At 46.6% G+C, this 18,014-nt stretch overlaps 2 protein-coding genes across 12 annotated transcripts in view; one reads left to right on the top strand and one right to left on the bottom strand.

Annotated features, from left to right (window-relative positions):
* Positions 1 to 5,975: 5,975 nt before the first annotated feature.
* Positions 5,976 to 8,720, top strand: LOC121578546 (myogenin-like). The gene is made up of 3 exons (XM_041892913.2): positions 5,976 to 6,700; positions 8,063 to 8,162; positions 8,251 to 8,720. Exons 1-3 carry the CDS (start codon positions 6,161 to 6,163, stop codon positions 8,373 to 8,375), a joined length of 765 nt encoding a protein of 254 aa, XP_041748847.2. The 5' UTR covers positions 5,976 to 6,160; the 3' UTR covers positions 8,376 to 8,720.
* Positions 8,721 to 10,102: 1,382 nt separating this feature from the next.
* Positions 10,103 to 18,014, bottom strand: part of LOC121577696 (liprin-alpha-4) — a 163,153-nt gene continuing 155,241 nt past the window's right edge. For 5 of the 11 annotated variants that reach the window (XM_045223938.1, XM_045223930.1, XM_045223931.1 and 2 more), the window contains exons 23-30: positions 17,742 to 17,768; positions 17,362 to 17,537; positions 17,063 to 17,160; positions 14,247 to 14,422; positions 12,753 to 12,821; positions 12,344 to 12,530; positions 11,980 to 12,075; positions 10,103 to 11,758 (exon numbers count right to left, since the gene is read on the bottom strand). In XM_045223938.1, coding sequence (XP_045079873.1) covers positions 12,017 to 12,075; positions 12,344 to 12,530; positions 12,753 to 12,821; positions 14,247 to 14,422; positions 17,063 to 17,160; positions 17,362 to 17,537; positions 17,742 to 17,768 — 792 coding nt within the window. In that variant the 3' untranslated portion in view covers positions 10,103 to 11,758; positions 11,980 to 12,016. The remainder of the gene's footprint in view (positions 11,759 to 11,979; positions 12,076 to 12,343; positions 12,531 to 12,752; positions 12,822 to 14,246; positions 14,423 to 17,062; positions 17,161 to 17,361; positions 17,538 to 17,741; positions 17,769 to 18,014) is intronic. The other 6 variants (XM_045223932.1, XM_045223933.1, XM_045223939.1 and 3 more) reach the window with 3 other exon arrangements.

The following is an 18,014-nucleotide window of genomic DNA, read 5'->3' as shown; positions in this document are numbered from 1 at the left end:
AATGACAAAGCAAAAACAGTTTTTTTAAATAGAAAACTGAAATATCACATTTACGTAAGGATTCAGACCCTTTACTCAGTACCTTGTTGAAGCGCCTTTGGCAGCGATTACAGCCTCGAGTCTTCTTGGGTATGACGCTACAAGGTTGGCACACCTGTATTTGGCAAGTTTCTCCCATTCTTCTCTGCAGATCCTCTCAAGCTCTGTCAGGTTAGATGGGGAACGTCGCTGCACAGCTATTTTCAGGTCTCTCCAGAGATGTTAGATCGGGTTCAAGTCCGGGCTCTGGCTGGGCCACTCAAGGACATTCAGAGACTTATCCCGAAGCAACTCCTGCGTTGTCTTGGCTGTGTGTTTAGGTTCGTTGTCCTGTTGGAAGGTGAACCTTCGCCCTAGTCTGAGGTCCTGAGTGCTCTGGAGTCTATGGCCACAATGCAACAAGTTGTGTATTTGGCACACATACTGGCCAAATTGTGCCTTTCCCGACTGTAGGTAACTGGTAACTGCCAAAATAAAGGAAACACTTGAGTAAATGTGGGATACAAATAATATTTTATAGTGTAGGGTGCATTTTCCTGGCGTGGTTTAGGTCCACTTGTAGAATCTATGCCAAAGTGCACAGAAGCTGTTCAGGCAGCTCGTGGTGGCCAAACACCCTTTTAAGACACAATGTTGGTGTTTTCTTTATTTTGATAGTTTCCTGAATGTGCGTGTGATAAAATGTAATCCACAGTAATATTTTTGAAACTATTGATCCTCTGTGGCTAAATTATGCTCTTTGGTGTATTTTCAACATTGAGAGCGGGCTCCTGTGGTTGGATAAAAAATTATAATAAAACAAATACAAAAAATGCCTCTTGGGCCAAGCCCCTAGCTCACACAATTGACCAGTCACATTAATTTATTATGCAGTTAATTTTTTTATTAATCAGTTATCCAATCAAGGCAGGGCCCCACAGTTACCCACGTGTGCCCCCAACCTCCTCTCCTCCCCCCCATCTGACGATTAGCAGAGAGGCAGCAGCAGGCTGTCTACACTCAATGAGAGCAGGGTCCTGAATCCTCCTGTGGTTGGCGGTTGCAGTAAAAAAAATATATATATACAGTACCAGTCAAAAGTTTGGACACACCTACTCATTCAAGGGTTTTTATTAATTTTTACTATTTTCTACATTGTAGAATAATAGTGAAGACATCAAAACTATGAAATAACACATATGGAATCATGTAGTAAACAAAAAGGTGTTAAACAAATCCAAATATATTTTATATTTTAGATTCTTCAAATAGCCACCCTTTGCCTTGATGACAGCTTTGCACACTCTTTCATAGTTTTGATGTCTTCACTATTATTCTACAACGTAGAAAATAGTAAAAATAAAGAAAAACCCTTGAATGAGTAGGTGTGTCCAAACTTTTGACTGGTAGTGTATGTCCCCCCCACTTCTAAAACCAAAGTTGCGCTGCTGCTTAAAAGTATGCCTTATCAACTTTGAAGAACTACTGAAATAGTGATTTTGTCAGACAGCAGGCAGCTAGCCAGCTATGCTAGCCTACTAGCCTGAAGGATGATTATTTGGAGAGCATAGAGATAGATAGATGGCTGGCTTGCTGCTACTACTTGAGCAGAGATGAGATGATGATTTGGAATAAAATAATAAGTCATCAAATAAAATAAAAATTATATACACAACTGAAATAATTTATTAAAGTAAAGTAATGTGAATAAAGGATGGTTTATTAATAAGTGATATGCAGTAATGGGCAGTCACTACCATCATTGGGGTTTTATTAATGAAATATATGATCATATATGATACTAAAAACAAATATGTAATATACACAACCAAAATATAAAGTAATGTGAATAAATTATGGTTAGAGCCTAATAAGTGATAGTAATAATAATAATACAACTTGAAACTGTAATAGGCCGTCACTACCATCAATTATTTTATTCTGTGATGTTACAGCATTGAACCCACATAATACATTTATTGTAAAAAATTATAATAATCAAAATTGAAATCGAAAATTATTATTTTTCAAAAACTGAACCAGAATTGACCTCAAAAGGCACTAATCGCTCAGCCCTACTAGCCAGCATCGCCATGACATCGCCTGCAAGCGTGATCGGGGATTTCTATTGGAGAAGCAGTTTCTGCCTATCTTCATACTGTACTGTCTTTGATGTCACTATTAATTGACTTATAGGTAGATTGGTTGATTAATACACCCGTGCCTTCCCCACACATGGGCATATCAACCTACTACAACCATGGGCATGTGATATGTGCGATTGGTTGATTGGCTAATGTATTGATTGAGTGATTGATTGACATATAGTCATACTTTCCCTTCTCCCATTTAACTGTAGACTGAGGGGTTGTCGTGGAGAGTTCCCCATAGCAATAGCCCATCTCCGTGACGATGGACAAGGGGGCATCTGTCGCTGTCACTATGGTTATGCAGCCCATAATATTTTTCTAAGAGTTGAGAGCCAAGCCAGAGAGAGGACACATTCCTGGACTAATACAGCCACACTCTGGGTATCTACACTAGGAGACAAATTGGATCCTCAACTGCTTACCCTCCTCAATTCCTAATCTCAACCATCAGAGGGAAAAATGTCAAACTGGCCATAGATCAGTGTGTAGGGGCAACTTCACCCTACTCTGTCATCCTTTTCCTTACAATCTACAAGGACATTTACATCTAGGTCATATGATTGACATACAGTACACTCTTATCCATAGCAACTGGAAGGAATATTGTTCATTGTAACAATTACAGCTTTAGAATTAAGAGTAAGATTCAAAACACTACCCCTCTCCTCTCCCCCCTCACCCCCACACTTCACCCCCAGCCCATCTCAGCTGTCCTGCAATGTGCTGCTGCTTGTCATTGAGGAAAAGTGGAGCACTGTTGGCAATAACCGGACCACACACACACATGCACCCATGCGCACACGTACAAAATGTAACTATGCATCTTCAAAGTGAACAGGTCTGTTTTGACAACAATGACAATGCCTGTCAAAATGTCCAACCAGGATATGATGACTACACAGAGTACTCATCAGTCCCACAGAGCTGTGACTGAGTCTCAGGGCTTGTGTGCTGAATTCCAAAGATAAACTAATATAGAACAACTGCAGACCAGAAGTAAACATTGTGGACCCCCTGGTGACTGTACCTCACTGTTCCCCTTCACTTCCAAATGCAGAGGGGACTTTTCCCCAACCTGGGGGGTGTTGGGGGAGTGTACGGCTGGCAAACACACACGTTCTCGGGTTCTGCTGACAATGACGTGGGGAGGTGCTTGAGTGTGTATGTGTATGAGAGATTTGTGTGTGTGTGTGTGGGGGGGGTGTTATGAGTGACTCTAACACACTGTTGCCCCCCTCTCACTGAGACCCACACAGGGATCTTTGTACTCCCTCCACCATCAGTGACCATCCATCACTGGCTAACCTGACAGCCCCCCCCTCACAATCCTGCACTCAACTATAGTACTATTACCCTCTACCCTGTCCCAGACCACTACCCAACCTAGCCCTGTCCCAGACCACTACCCAACCTATCCCTGTCCCAGACCACTACCCAACCTAGCCCTGTCCCAGACCACTACCTAACCTATCCCTGTCCCAGACCACTACCCAACCTAGCCCTGTCCCAGACCACTACCTAACCTATCCCTGTCCCAGACCACTACCCAACCTATCCCTGTCCCAGACCTCTACCCAACCTATCCCTGTCCCAGACCACTACCCAACCTATCCCTGTCCCAGACCACTACCCAACCTAGCCCTGTCCCAGACCACTACCCAACCTATCCCTGTCCCAGACCACTACCCAACCTAGCCCTGTCCCAGACCACTACCCAACCTATCCCTGTCCCAGACCTCTACCCAACCTATCCCTGTCACAGACCTCTACCCAACCTATCCCTGTCCCAGACCTCTACCCAACCTATCCCTGTCACAGACCACTACCCAACCTAGCCCTGTCCCAGACCTCTACCCAACCTAGCCCTGTCCCAGACCACTACCCAACCTAGCCCTGTCCCAGACCTCTACCCAACCTAGCCCTGTCCCAGACCACTACCCAACCTAGCCCTGTCCCAGACCTCTACCCAACCTATCCCTGTCCCAGACCACTACCCAACCTATCCCTGTCCCAGACCTCTACCCAACCTAGCCCTGTCCCAGACCACTACCCAACCTAGCCCTGTCCCAGACCACTACCCAACCTAGCCCTGTCCCAGACCACTACCCAACCTAGCCCTGTCCCAGACCTCTACCCAACCTAGCCCTGTCCCAGACCACTACCCAACCTAGCCCTGTCCCAGACCACTACCCAACCTAGCCCTGTCCCAGACCTCTACCCAACCTAGCCCTGTCCCAGACCACTACCCAACCTAGCCCTGTCCCAGACCTCTACCCAGCCTTGTCCCAGACCTCTACCCAGCCTAGCCCTAGCGAACCCTACGCTCAACTACAGCACTACCAACCTTGACTACTACCCAGTCCAGCCCAGACCACTACCCCAACACAGCTCTGGCTCACCCAACAACCCATTCTGCAGGCATCGGGCCAATTTTTACAGTATGTCAGTGATCTATGAAAAAATCTGATCGGTGCCTCATTCCATGAGAGACAGACCACTAAAGAGCCTTATTGACCACCAGACAGGTCTATGAGAGAGACCGACAGGTCTATGAGAGGGACAGACAGGACTATGAGAGGGAAAAACAGAGAGATAGACAGATCTATGAGAGGGACAGACAGGGCTATGAGAGGGGAAAACAGAGAGACACACAGGGCTATGATAGGGGCAGACAGACAGACAGACAGACATGGCTATGATAGGGACAGACAGAGAGACAGACAGGGCTATGAGAGGGATAGATAGGACTGTGACATACAGGTTTAATGGCCACCTAAAAGTGTGGAAACGTCCCCATGCCAGGTTGCCTGGACGACCGCCGCAGTGTCAGGACCAGTAGATAAGCCTGTGTAGTTGATGGGTCGTCCGAGCGGAAGCCTGTCAGAATTAGCCTGTGAGCTACGAGGTGAGACGAGTCCTGAGGGATTAGCGCCCGGCGGCTAGGCTAACGCTATGTCCAGGGTCAGGACAACCAAGGCCATCACAAATATCTTACCGGATGTGACTCTCACTGTTAAGACACATACCAGGTAATGTCAATTCCAGACTGTACAGACTGTACCAGACAGTGGAAAATAGGCCCACAGTCACTCAGGGGTGTCCAGTTATGTGTCTCCATCCATTCTCTTGGGCTTAAAGCCAAATAATAAGGACTCCGTATTGGATGTGGAAAACATGTCGAGATTTAACTCCATGAACTTCATAGTGATAAAACATCAGTCAAACATGTCCATACTGAAAATCTCCAAGGTAAATCGTTCATACCTTATTTTCAGAACTAATCTAAATAACTTTCCTTCAACAAAAGCTACTGTGATACTTTCTGTCATCAAGTATGGTGACTTGAGAGTGGAGGTGACAGCTGTGTGTAGACTGTATGGTAGGGGACTTCAGGTATGGTGTCATGGAGGGGGACATCAGGCAGCCATCTTTGATCCCAGGGTCAGATCTGAGGTAATCTGATCAATTTCCATGGCAACCAGATCATATTCCATCCTCTACTACACCATGGGCCGATGCTCTACCTTGCACACATGCACACACATGCACACACACACGAGAGCACGCACATAGACATAGCTTCCTATGCACACATATACACACAAACACACACATACACATACACATACACACACACACACACACATATACACGGTCCTAAAGCCCTGGAGAGCAGGGCCCAACAGAGATGTGAAGTTTAGATGTGCAGCAACAGCTAAACGTCGTGTCAGGTTTCTCTGTGCTCGTGCTAAATTTAACCCTGTGATCCTGCAGCAGTCAGAGGGTTTAAATGCCACCCTGCAGTTGCTGCTCCACACCAGTTGTTCTCCACACATCTTCCTCTCTCTACTAACCCAGGCCAGGAGTGGGAGAGGCTCACTCACACACTCCCTCCAACACAATCAGACCTAACACCCCTATAGAACACACACAGTAGAGCCCAGAGGATCCAAACCGGAGTCTTCGTCCCCTAAACTTCAGTGTCGACCAGTATGGAGCTTTTCGAGACCAACCCCTACTTCTTCCCCGACCAGCGCTTCTACGAAGGGGGGGACAACTTCTACCAGTCCCGGCTGCCGGGCGGGTATGACCAGGGGGGCTACCAGGAGCGCGGGGGCTCCATGATGGGGCTGTGTGGGGGTCTATCTGGGGGGGTCGGGGTAGGGGTGGGTGGAGGTATGGAGGACAAGGCATCCTCCTCTGGTCTCTCCCCCCACCCGGAGCCCCAATGCCCCGGCCAGTGCCTACCCTGGGCCTGCAAGCTGTGCAAACGCAAGACTGTGACCATGGACCGACGGAAAGCGGCCACGATGCGGGAGAAGAGGAGGCTGAAGAAGGTGAACGAGGCATTCGAGGCCCTGAAGAGGAGCACCCTGATGAACCCCAACCAGAGGCTGCCCAAGGTGGAGATCCTGAGGAGTGCCATCCAGTATATTGAGAGGCTGCAGGCACTTGTCTCCTCCCTCAACCAGCAGGAGAACGACCAGGGAGCACAGGGCCTACACTACCGCACCGGACCTGCCCAACCCAGGGTGAGTAGGAGACAGGGACGGAGGGAGGGAGGAAGGGATGGACGGAGTGAGGGATGGAGGAACCACAGCAACCTAGAGTAGAGGACTGGGAGAAAGAGCAAGGTAGAAGGGAGGAGAGAGGGATGGAGGGAGGTTAACAGAGATAAATGAGGACTGGAGGGTCAGAGATTGAGGTGGAAGAGAAAGAGGAAAAGGCACAATGAGAGAAAAGAGGTGAATAGGGAATGACACAGTGGAGGAGAGAGGTGTCAAAGAGGGAGAGGCAGACCGGTGAGGGATGAAGGGAATGAGGCGTGAAGGAAGAGGGACCAGAGAGACTTGGAAACGGATGCGCATTACATGGATGGGGATAATCGCCCCCCAAAATGTGGGAAATAATGTTATTTTACTACACGTAGGCCTACAGGTATAAACAGTGCTTTAGGTAAGGCAGGTATGGCGGTTGGGTATGTTAGGTGTAAAGTGCAGGCTTTTTATATGTCTGTGTGTGCTAGTATGAGTCTGGTAGGAGGGTAGGTATATGTGTGGTGTTTAAACTCTGATATATGGGGTTCGCCTCTCGTAGAATACACGGTTTCAACAGAGCAGCTCCAGAACAGAACTCTTAATTGACAGTTGTCATAGACAAGTACCACGGACAGAGCCCCCATCAAACCATCCACTAACAACGCAGACAGAACAGCACTTAGAGGGATATTTAAACATTTCACCCTGGCGTGTGTGAATTCCTTTGAGAGTGCTGCTATGGCTTTGGTTTTAAGAGACATGCTACATACATTCTTCTTATTCCTCTTAAGTACTTCAAACACAACACTCACTGAGTGCTCACCTAATCTTGATTTAGATTCATCTTAACCTACCAGCTTTCAGAAACAGTTGTAATGGATGATTTGTTATGACACAGTAGTACAATAGTTCATTCATAAAGTAATTGATAAAGCTGTGAGTGTAGTGAGCGGAGTTGTGGATAGCGTAGTGTGTGTGTTTCAGTTGGTAGAGCATGGCGCTTGCAACGCCAGGGTTGTGGGTTTGATTCCCACGGGGGACCAGTACAAAAAAATATGAAAATGTATGCACTCACTACTGTAAGTCGTTCTGGATAAGAGCGTCTGCTAAACGACATAAAAATAATAATAATGTTTGTTTGATGAATCATTGAAAAGAGCTGTCTAGACAGGCAACACAAGCTTCTTAGCTACGACAGACAGAGATTATCAATAGTAGTGTGTGTTTGTCGTTGTGAGTAGCGTAGTGTGTTTGTATAGTTGTGAATGAGATTATGTGTGTGTCACTGGCATCGTCGGGGCGTGACGTGTCATATAAAGCGGGGTGACTGACAGTGCCTTGTCTCCATGGTAACAGGTCTCGTCGTCGAGCGAGCAGGGATCAGGCAGCACCTGCTGTAGCAGCCCAGAGTGGAGCAACACCTCAGACCACTGTACCCAGAGCTACAGCAACGAGGGTAAACACACACTGTATTACATTTCAGCATTGCACCCAGAACTTGTGAAAATGTTAGTTTTGAAGCTCTCTCTCTCTCCTGTCTCTAGACCTCCTGAGTGCAGACTCTCCAGAGCAGACTAACCTGCGCTCTCTGACGTCCATCGTGGACAGCATCACAGCAGCAGAGGGGGCTCCGGTGGCCTACCCTGTACCTGTGGACATTCCCAAATAAACCCAGAGCAGCATCCACACGTGTGCTGTTAACAGGTCCAATACAGCACAAATCCACCCTTTTTTCCTCCCTTCCGTGAGGAGGTAGTCACTGATGTGATATAACTGGATAGGTGAAAGCTATGCAGCGGAACCTACTGTACATTCCACCTATCCAATCATGTTAGATCAGTGACTACTTCAATGAAGGGAGGAAAGAAGGGCAGGGCCTGTATGTCCCAGCTAGGTACAAACTATCACTGGGACACCACCCAGCACCATACACACCACCCAGCACCATACACACCACCCAGCACCATACACACCACCCAGCACCACCCAGCACCATACACACCACCCAGCACCATCCAGCACCATACACACCACCCAGCACCATACAGCACCACCCAGCACCATACAGCACCACCCAGCACCATACACACCACCCAGCACCATACAGCACCAACCAGCACCACCCAGCACCATACAGCACCATACACACCACCCAGCACCATACACACCACCCAGCACCATACACACCACCCAGCACCATACACACCACACAGCACCATACACACCCACACACCACCCAGCACCATACACACCCACCCAGCACCATACACACCCACACACCACTCAGCACCATACACACCCACACACCACACAGCACCATACACACCCACACACCACACAGCACCATACACACCCACATACCATACACACCACACAGCACCATACACACCCACACACCACACAGCACCATACACACCCACACAGCACCATACACACCCACAGCACCATACACACACCAACACACCACACAGCACCATACACACCCACACACCACACAGCACCGTACACACCCACACACCACACAGCACCATACACACCCACACACCACACAGCACCATACACACCCACACACCACAGCACCATACACACCTACACACCACACAGCACCATACACACCCACACACCACACACACCCACACACCACCATACACAGCCACACACCACACACACCAACATGGGCCAGGAGGTTTTTCCTAGTCAGGTCATGTGAGCAGGACTATTTCCTGGCCCTAACCCAAACCCAAAGCCCTCACACATCTTCCAGGCCTGAGGCCTTATTTCCTACCTACCAAACCCTGTGGTCCACATCTCCCTCCCAGTAGGTTACAGGTCAGATCCTAACCTGAGAACCCACTGACATCAATCAATGCATGTTTTAGGACAAAAATCCAGCTACCTGTGTGGATCTCAAGTTAGGACTGAGGCCCTAAGTGCCACTGGAAAGGAGCAATGAGAATGATGGTTTTCTGTCCTGACTTAATGCAGAGAAATCTATTTTTCCTCCTTTTCTAAATCTTTCCCTGATCTATCTTGCATTCTGTTTGCGTGTGTTATGCTTAAAAACATTAGTTTATTATTTGTGGGGCCAATATGTACCATGGCAGTTTTGACCAATGACATCTGCTTAATTTAAACTAGTAATGAATGCTAGTGATGTAAATACGTTCCGTTTTCTACAGAGTGGTTTTGCTATTTTATTTTCTATTTTTTTGCTAACTTATTTTTGAGTTTTATAATAAAGATTGTTGTGTATTTGTAGATGTCACAAGAAGTGATATTTCTGTCTAAACTTGCATTAAAGACCATTTTCAATACTTGGCCACTGTTAACGTCTTAACACGCACGCACACACTTGCATGCCAACCATCACCTGAAAATGAACACACAACATCAACATTTATCTTTTAAAAAAACAGCTTTACTTATGTCTATAGTGTCATAAATACAATACACTTTTTAAATAGCCAAATAATAAAATCTTGATTTGTCAGCATAATTTCACACCTGGAATAAATACACATACAGTACTCATAGCTGCCACAGTAGCACATTACACCTTTTAGACACCTTTAAAACATTGGCTGTAAAATAAAAAGGAATACACCCATCCAACACTTCACTAGTTCACTGATAGAGCTCTCTCATTGGAGGAGAGGAGGGCATACACACAACACTTGCTAGTGCTCAGGCAGCATCATTGGCCACTTTCACATCCCCATGGCAACTGGACAGGAAGGGGGCGGCAGGGGAAAAGTCCATATATGGCATCATCACTGTCTCTGTCAGGTGTCCTGTTTGTGAGGATTTTATTTGGCTGATGCCTAGCAGCAATTTACTGTTTGATTTGAAACGAAGTAGAGAAAAACAACACCATCCATCCATGGAGGTTAGTCTAGGGTTTGGCTTTCATAACATGCTGTTTCCCTTAAGTCTAAAATATTTGAGCCTATTGCTTTCATTTACACACACAGCTCATACTGTACCCTCTCATATCTACAGGATCACTTACTCTACTCATGATAGCCACATAGTGTAAAATAAAGGAAGGAAAGGAGGAAACAAGTGGAGAAAGGGAAGGAGGAAAGGAGATGAGGAAGGAGGAAAGGAGATGGGGAAGGAGGAAAGGAGATGGGGAAGGAGGAAAGGAGATATGACAAGAGAGAAGGAAAGTAGGGGATAAAAGGCAGGAAAGGTAACTGAACCGTTTAGGTCTGGACCCAAGAACCTGTGGCTGAGAATCATAGTAGTAGTATTGACATAGAGTAACAGACCCCTGCTTAGTGAGTCCCTCATATAACTGGCATTCCAGACACTGACAGCATATAAGACACACAGAGGTCCAACACACAAATAGAACAGTCACCACCGAATACAGGGCATTGGGTTTCATACAGCAATGATATTATTATAATATTCTCCATATATAATTCCAATATATATATTTATATATATTTATATAAAAAAACATATGTCATCCATTTTATTTACAAAGAGAGACAATAAATGATGAATACCTTGCATAACCGAGAGGGGACGACGTGTAGGTGGGAAACACCCAGGAGTTAGACTAGAGTTAGACTAGTACCCACAAATTAGGAATTAGGTCTAGAATCCACAGAGTAGGAATTAGGACTAGAACCCACAGATTAGGAATTAGGACTAGTACCGACAGATTAGGAATTAGGACTAGAACCCACAGATTAGGAATTAGGACTAGAACCCACAGATTAGGAATTAGGACTAGAACCCACAGATTAGGAATTAGGACTACGCGGGAGCACAACACCACAACAACAAGGCTACTGGGGGTACTGGGTTTACTGGGAATAGAGACTAGGCCGAGTCTCCTTTACAGCAGTGAGTGTGGCCATTGAGCACGGTCAGAGTTCAAAGGTCAAAAAGTCAGAGGTCACCTCCGTATTGCACGTGTCCCACGGAGAAGGTGAGAGGTGACGCTGGATACAGGTCCCTAAACGTCAAGATCTCTCCCAAATTCGGCATGTCACTCTCGAAAGGCCGCAAGCATGTGTCCATACAGATAATGGGAATGCACTGAGAGAGACACAAAGAAAGAAGGAAGGAGAAAGCGAGGGAGAGAAAGAAAGATGGAGAGAGAGAGTAGGATTAGCTCTTATTTTATTTATTTATTTACTCTTATGTTAGTAACTGGGGTGGAATTAGCATGAGGTTTCCCTATCCCCTTTGTTAGCATTGCTCAGTCAGGAATAGGCTAATGGCCCTAGCCATTTGTTAGCATTGCTAGGTTGTCTTACCTGTTAGCGTTAGCTCCTGTTAGTAAGTGGAGTGGAGTTAGCATGAGTACGTCCGTACAGCAGAGGGGTCGAGTCTCTGGGGAGCCGGGGGAGGAGCTAGACAGTGTGTGGCAGAAGTGGGCGTGGCAGAGCGGGACAGAGAGGAGACAGCGTGCAGTGAGACAGGCAAAGCAGAGAGAACGGCACACACTCACAAACGCATGAATGCCCTCACACACACCGAGCGTTAAGATGAAATTATTTGGTGGCTTTTATTGTTAGTGCTTGCATTGTCAGTGAATCGCAAAACAAACTCACATCACATCCACACGACTGCAATTCATTTAACTATGAATACACAGTACCCCCTTCCAAACACACACACCTTCTGGTTGCAGCTGTTTCTTGGGCACCAGGGCCATAGACGGGGGCATGGACATGGAGGGCATACGGAACCCAGCGGGCAGTGTTTCCATGGAGCCCGCCATCATGCCCATTCCCCCACCTCCCTCCCGCGCTCTGAAACGTTTACGCCACGATGGAGAGCGGCGGAACGTCTTATCATCCCCACTCTACAGAGAGAGAGAGAGAGAGAGAGAGAGAGAGAGAGAGAGAGAGAGAGAGAGAGAAAGAGAAAGAGAAAGAGAAAGAGAGAGAGAGAGAGAGAGAGAGAGAGAGAGAGAGAGTGTAAACAGTCATGTAAAACCAAGCAAAATGGTTATAAAGAAACAGATTCCATATTTCACAGGAAGTGAACTGAAACACTTGTGGTCCATTATTTCCTTGTTACTCACCTCCTCCAATCGGCGGTCAGTGCCCAGGGCCAGGACGTTGTTGAATTCTCTCTCCAGAACCTGCCGAGCCTGTTGCACACACACACAGCATATAGATATACAGCATATAGACAGCTGGCGTCACTCCTAGGGCTGTCAGCCGGTAATTGTCATGCAAATGACTGCCGGTCTCACGGTAATTGACCGTTAATTAACATAAACATGTTTAGCATCTCCGGGCTTCCACACCATAGAAATAGAATGAATAGGACAGGTTTGGAACCTCTAACCCTGGCAATTTGACTGGTAAACTCATCGGTACACTCGCAATGGCTGCCTGGTATTGTGATGCAATCATTTCCATGGTAATGTAGAATGTTCATTCAGATGATGCTAACTGATGTGGCTCATGCAATGGACTGTATTTTTTGTAACGTCAGTTGAGTTTAATCAACAAATCACAGCACAGACTGATGGGTATACCTCCTGCTTTTACGTCCTGCTTTTACTTCCTGCTTTGCTCCAACGGGTACACTCAAAATGGCTGCCAGTCCACCTATTATGCCATCATTGACTTGAATGGGGACGTCCGTTCTATTATGTATAGGCTAACTGTAGGACGGTGAGAAGAGCAGTAACGTTATGGCTAGCCTCAATAAACCTAGCTTCTCTCGGTTTGAAGCAGTCAAGACAGGTACTATGTAATGGGATGATAAATAACTAGCAAGAAGTTAGTCTACCGTGAGATAACAGTGGTTGTGGTCTCTCCCTCCGTGCCTGGTCTGGTGCTCCGAGCCTCCAGTGTCTTACTCACACACCCGGCCCCTGCTCCCTAATAGTCTACAGTCTCTCTCTCTCTCTCTCTCTCTCTCTCTCTCTCTCTCTCTCTCTCTCTCTCTCTCTCTCTCTCTCTCTCTCTCTCTCTCTCTCTCTCTCTCTCTCTCTCTCTCTCTCTCTCTCTCTCTCTCTCTCTCTCTCTCTCTCTCTCTCTCTCTCTCTCTCTCTCTCTCTCTCTCTCTCTCTCTCTCTCTCTCTCTCAATGGCTCCGGTTGAATAAAGTAGCAAAACAATTGGCTTTCCTGCTGCTTCCCTCACTCAGATTGGACCGGTTGTCTTTTAGGTCCTTTCAGAACGCCTTTTTCAAATGTATTTATGCATTTTCCGGGGCTTTCCCGTGTCCATTTCCGAACAGGAGCTCTAACTCTCATCACCATTTGTCATCACCATTCAGATTATTCAAATTCAACTATGAAGTGTTTAGAGAGTAATTAGAGGGACAATAGAGCGCTGAGTACCAGGCCATTAGCAAGGGCCGTTAGCAAGTTTGGTAGGCTACCCATAAGCGGCATTCATTTGCGCAGTTTTGGATGAGATTACAGTGACCAACGGTCACAGGGAATTTGACTGGGTCATGACTCGTGACTGCCGGTGTGGCGGTAATACGGTCACCGTGACAGCACTAGTCATTCCTACACAACGCTAGTCCCTCGACCAAGGGTGTGTGTCTGTGTGTACCTGTGTGTTCTGCATGGGGATCTGCAGTATGAGAGCCAGGCTGCTGTAGTCGAAGGTCTCATCCAAAGCAATGAGAGCCCCATGGACTCCACTCTCCATCAGGTTGGTACTGTAGTCCTTCAGACCTATACTCTGGACCCAGTGGACCACCTGCTCATTGGTCCACACTAGCGCATCTACAGAGAGGGAGGGAGGGAGGGGAGGGGGGAGGGAGGGGAGGGGGAGGGAGGGAAGGGGGGGTATGGAAAGAGGGGGAAGGGGGAAGGAGGTAGAGGGGTATGGAAAGAGGGGGGAGAGGAGAGAGGGAGAGGGATAGACAGAGAGAGACAGAGAGAGGTATCTTACTATCACAGCATATAGACCAGTGCATCTAATAAACAGACAGAGAATATCATATCAGAAGTATTCACACTCCAATAGTGTACACTCAATGGCATACTCCCTTTGTTCTGAATAAGCACAGCTGTCACCCAGCTTTTTCAGTGAGGAACAGGTGTTGTGTGTGAGGCGGGGGGTTTCTGATGATGTGACAGGACAGCTGAGTCAAGTTCATATGCAGTGCTGAAGGTCATAAGGTAGCAAAGCTTTAGCTGGTTCTCTCTCTGTGTGTGTGTGTGTGTGTGTGTGTGTGTGGTGTAGTGTGTGTGTGTGTGTGTGTGTGTGTGTGGTGTAGTGTGGTGTGGTGTGGTGTGGTGTGTGTGTGGTGTGTGTGTGTGTGTGGTGTGGTGTGGTGTGGTGTGTGTGTGTGTGTGTGGGTGTGGGTGTGGTGTGGTGTGGTGTGTTGTGTGTGTGGTGTGGTGTGCGTGTGGTGTGTGGTGTGGTGTGGTGTGGTGTGTGTGTGGTGTGGTGTGTGTGTGGTGTGTGGTGTGGTGTGGTGTGTGTGTGTGTGGAGATAGCAGTAAAAGGCTCAGCTGTCCATACATAGAGATCCAGCCACCTTAAGTCCCGTGTAGCTCAGTTGGTTAGAGCATGGTGCTTGCAACGCCAGGGTTGTGGGTTCGATTCCCACGGGGAACCAAAAAGGAGAACAAAAAAAAAAGAACAAAAAATGTATGCACTCACTACTACTGTAAGTCACTCTGGATAAGAGCGTCTGCCAAATGACGTAAATGTAAGTCATTCTTACACCACCTGATGGTGCTGTGTCTACAGACAACTGAGAGACATGATAACATTTACAGTGGCTTGAGAAAGTATTCACCCCCCTTGGAATGAAAATTGATTTTTTGGGGTTTTGTATCATTTCATTTACACAACACTTTGAAGATGCAAAATATTTTTTCTTGTGAAACAAACAAGAAATAAGACAAAAAAACTGAAAACTTGAGCGTGCATTACTATTCACCCCCCCCAAAGTTAATACTTTGTAGAGCCACCTTTTGCAGTAATTACAGCTGCAATTCTCTTCGGGTATGTCTCTATAAGCTTGGCACATCTAGCCACTGGGATTTTTGCCCATTCTTCAGGCAAAACTGCAGCTCCTTCAAGTTGGATGGGTTCCGCTGGTGTACAGCAATCTTTAAGTCATACCACAGATTCTCAATTGGATTGAGGTCTGGGCTTTTACTAGCCCATTCCAAGACATTTAAATGTTTCCCCTTAAACCACTCGAGTGTTGCTTTAGCAGTATGCTTAGGGTCATTGTCCTGCTGGAAGGTGAACCTCCGTCCCAGTCTCAAATCTCTGGAAGACTGAAACAGGTTTCCCTCAAGAATTTCCCTGTATTTAGCGCCATCCATCATTCCTTCAATTCTGACCAGTTTCCCAGTCCCTGCCGATGAAAAACATCCCCACAGCATGATGTTGCCACCACCGTGCTTCATTGTGGGGATGGTGTTCTCGGGGTGATGAGAGGTGTTGGGTTTACGCCAGACATAGCGTTTTCCTTGATGGCCAAAAAGCTCAATTTTAGTCTCATCTGACCAGAGTACCTTCTTCCATATGTTTGGGGAGTCTTCCACATGCCTTTTGGCGAACACCAAACGTGTTTGCTTATTTTTTTCTTTAAGCAATGGCTTTTTTCTGGCCACTCTTCCGTAAAGCCCAGCTCTGTGGAGTGTACGGCTTAAAGTGGTCCTATGGACAGATACTCCAATCTCTGCTGTGGAGCATTGCAGCTACTTCAGGGTTATCTTTGGTCTCTTTGTTGCCTCTCTGATTAATGCCCTCCTTGCCTGGTCCATGAGTTTTGGTGGGCGGCCCTCTCTTGGCAGGTTTGTTGTTGTACCATATTCTTTCCATTTTTTAATAATGGATTTAATGGTGCACCGTGGGATGTTCAAAGTTTATGATATTTTTTTTATAACCCAACTGTACTTCTCCACAACTTTGTCCCTGACCTGTTTGGAGAGCTCCTTGGTCTTCATGGTGCCGCTTGCTTGGTGGTGCCCCTTGCTTAGTGGTGTTGCAGACTCTGGGGCCTTTCAGAACAGGTGTATATATACTGAGATCATGTGACAGATCATGTGACACTTAGATTGCACACAGGTGGACTTTATTTAACTAATTATGTGACTTCTGAAGATAATTGGTTGCACCAGATCTTATTTAGGGGCTTCATAGCAAAGGGGGTGAATACATATGCACACACCATTTTTCAGTTATTTATTTTTATAATTTTTTGAAACAAGTTATTTTTATAATTTCTCTTCACCAATTTGGACTATTTTGTGTATGTCCATTACATGAAATCCAAATAAAAATCCATTTAAATTACAGGTTGTAATGCAACAAAATAGGAAAAACGCCAAGGGGGATGAATACTTTTGCAAGGCACTGTATAATGAGAGATCCTGTCTATGAGCATGGATGTTTACCTTTCATGTCATGCATGCTCTCCTCTCTACGACGGTCCAGGTCCTTCCTGTCGTAATTGAGTCTCTTCAAGCACATAATCCCATACTGCAGACTGGCCCTGGTACACACAATCTTTTTTGTGAATTCTGTATTCCCACATTTTTATTGGTACAATGTCATTGTTGACTGCACAAATTGAATACATATGTCATCACGTGTATGCCTATTTTTCCTATATTAATATTGAAAGTGTTGCATGGCAGCTCCTAAGAACGGTTGTTGTTGCCGTGGTGGCTGGCTGGTTACCATGGTGACTGACCTGTGGAAGCTGTCGACCATCTTGAGGTGTGTGCGGAGGTCTTTCTTGGTGAGGTGGTCTAGCATGCGGGCGTCCACCAGACACTCCATGAAGTAGGAGCGGTACTGAGGCAGACCCAGGCTGGGCAGCCACTCATTACCTATCCACTCATGGTTCATATCCCCGTACGCCAGAGTCTGTGTGTCAGGAGGGACACAGTTAGTGAGTATGTTTGGCTGAGATTAGATACAATTTAGAGGTCCATCTGTGTATGTGGACTAACCAAAAGGGTAGGTGTGTGTGTATGTGTGTGTGGTCTGAGACTGTGCTCTCTGTGACATGGTGGCTCAGGTAACTGTTGTGATAACAACAACCAGTGTTAGTGGGAGGAGTTATCTCACCTGAGCCCAGCTGCCCTCCTCATTCTCCTGAGTGATTGACAGCGTGGCAGAGACAGGACGGATTGGGTTAGACGCACACATTCACACAGTTAGCTAATGCTAATCACACATACACTAAGTGATCCGAGTCCCATGCACCAATGTAACCGACCAGGTACAGAACCCAGGAAAGCCATATGGAGAGATGGATCAACTTTAACACCAGAGTGCTGAGACACAATTAATCACAATACGACACAGCACAACACACACAACACAACATAACAGACAAAC

The sequence above is a fragment of the Coregonus clupeaformis genome, chromosome 12 (genome assembly GCF_020615455.1).
Source record: "Coregonus clupeaformis isolate EN_2021a chromosome 12, ASM2061545v1, whole genome shotgun sequence".
Taxonomy (NCBI): domain Eukaryota; kingdom Metazoa; phylum Chordata; class Actinopteri; order Salmoniformes; family Salmonidae; genus Coregonus; species Coregonus clupeaformis.
The sequence above is the reverse complement of the archived record's forward strand: the minus strand, read 5'-3'. Positions and strand labels throughout refer to the sequence as shown.

What these genes read in the sequence shown, in the direction of transcription:
- LOC121578546 (XM_041892913.2), top strand. Translation starts at nt 6,161, where the DNA reads ATGGAGCTTTTCGAGACCAACCCCTACTTCTTCCCCGACCAGCGCTTC. An exon ending in CCGGACCTGCCCAACCCAGG is followed by an intron (nt 6,701 to 8,062) that starts GTGAGTAGGAGA and finishes CCATGGTAACAG; the next exon opens with GTCTCGTCGTCGAGCGAGCA. An exon ending in CCAGAGCTACAGCAACGAGG is followed by an intron (nt 8,163 to 8,250) that starts GTAAACACACAC and finishes TCCTGTCTCTAG; the next exon opens with ACCTCCTGAGTGCAGACTCT.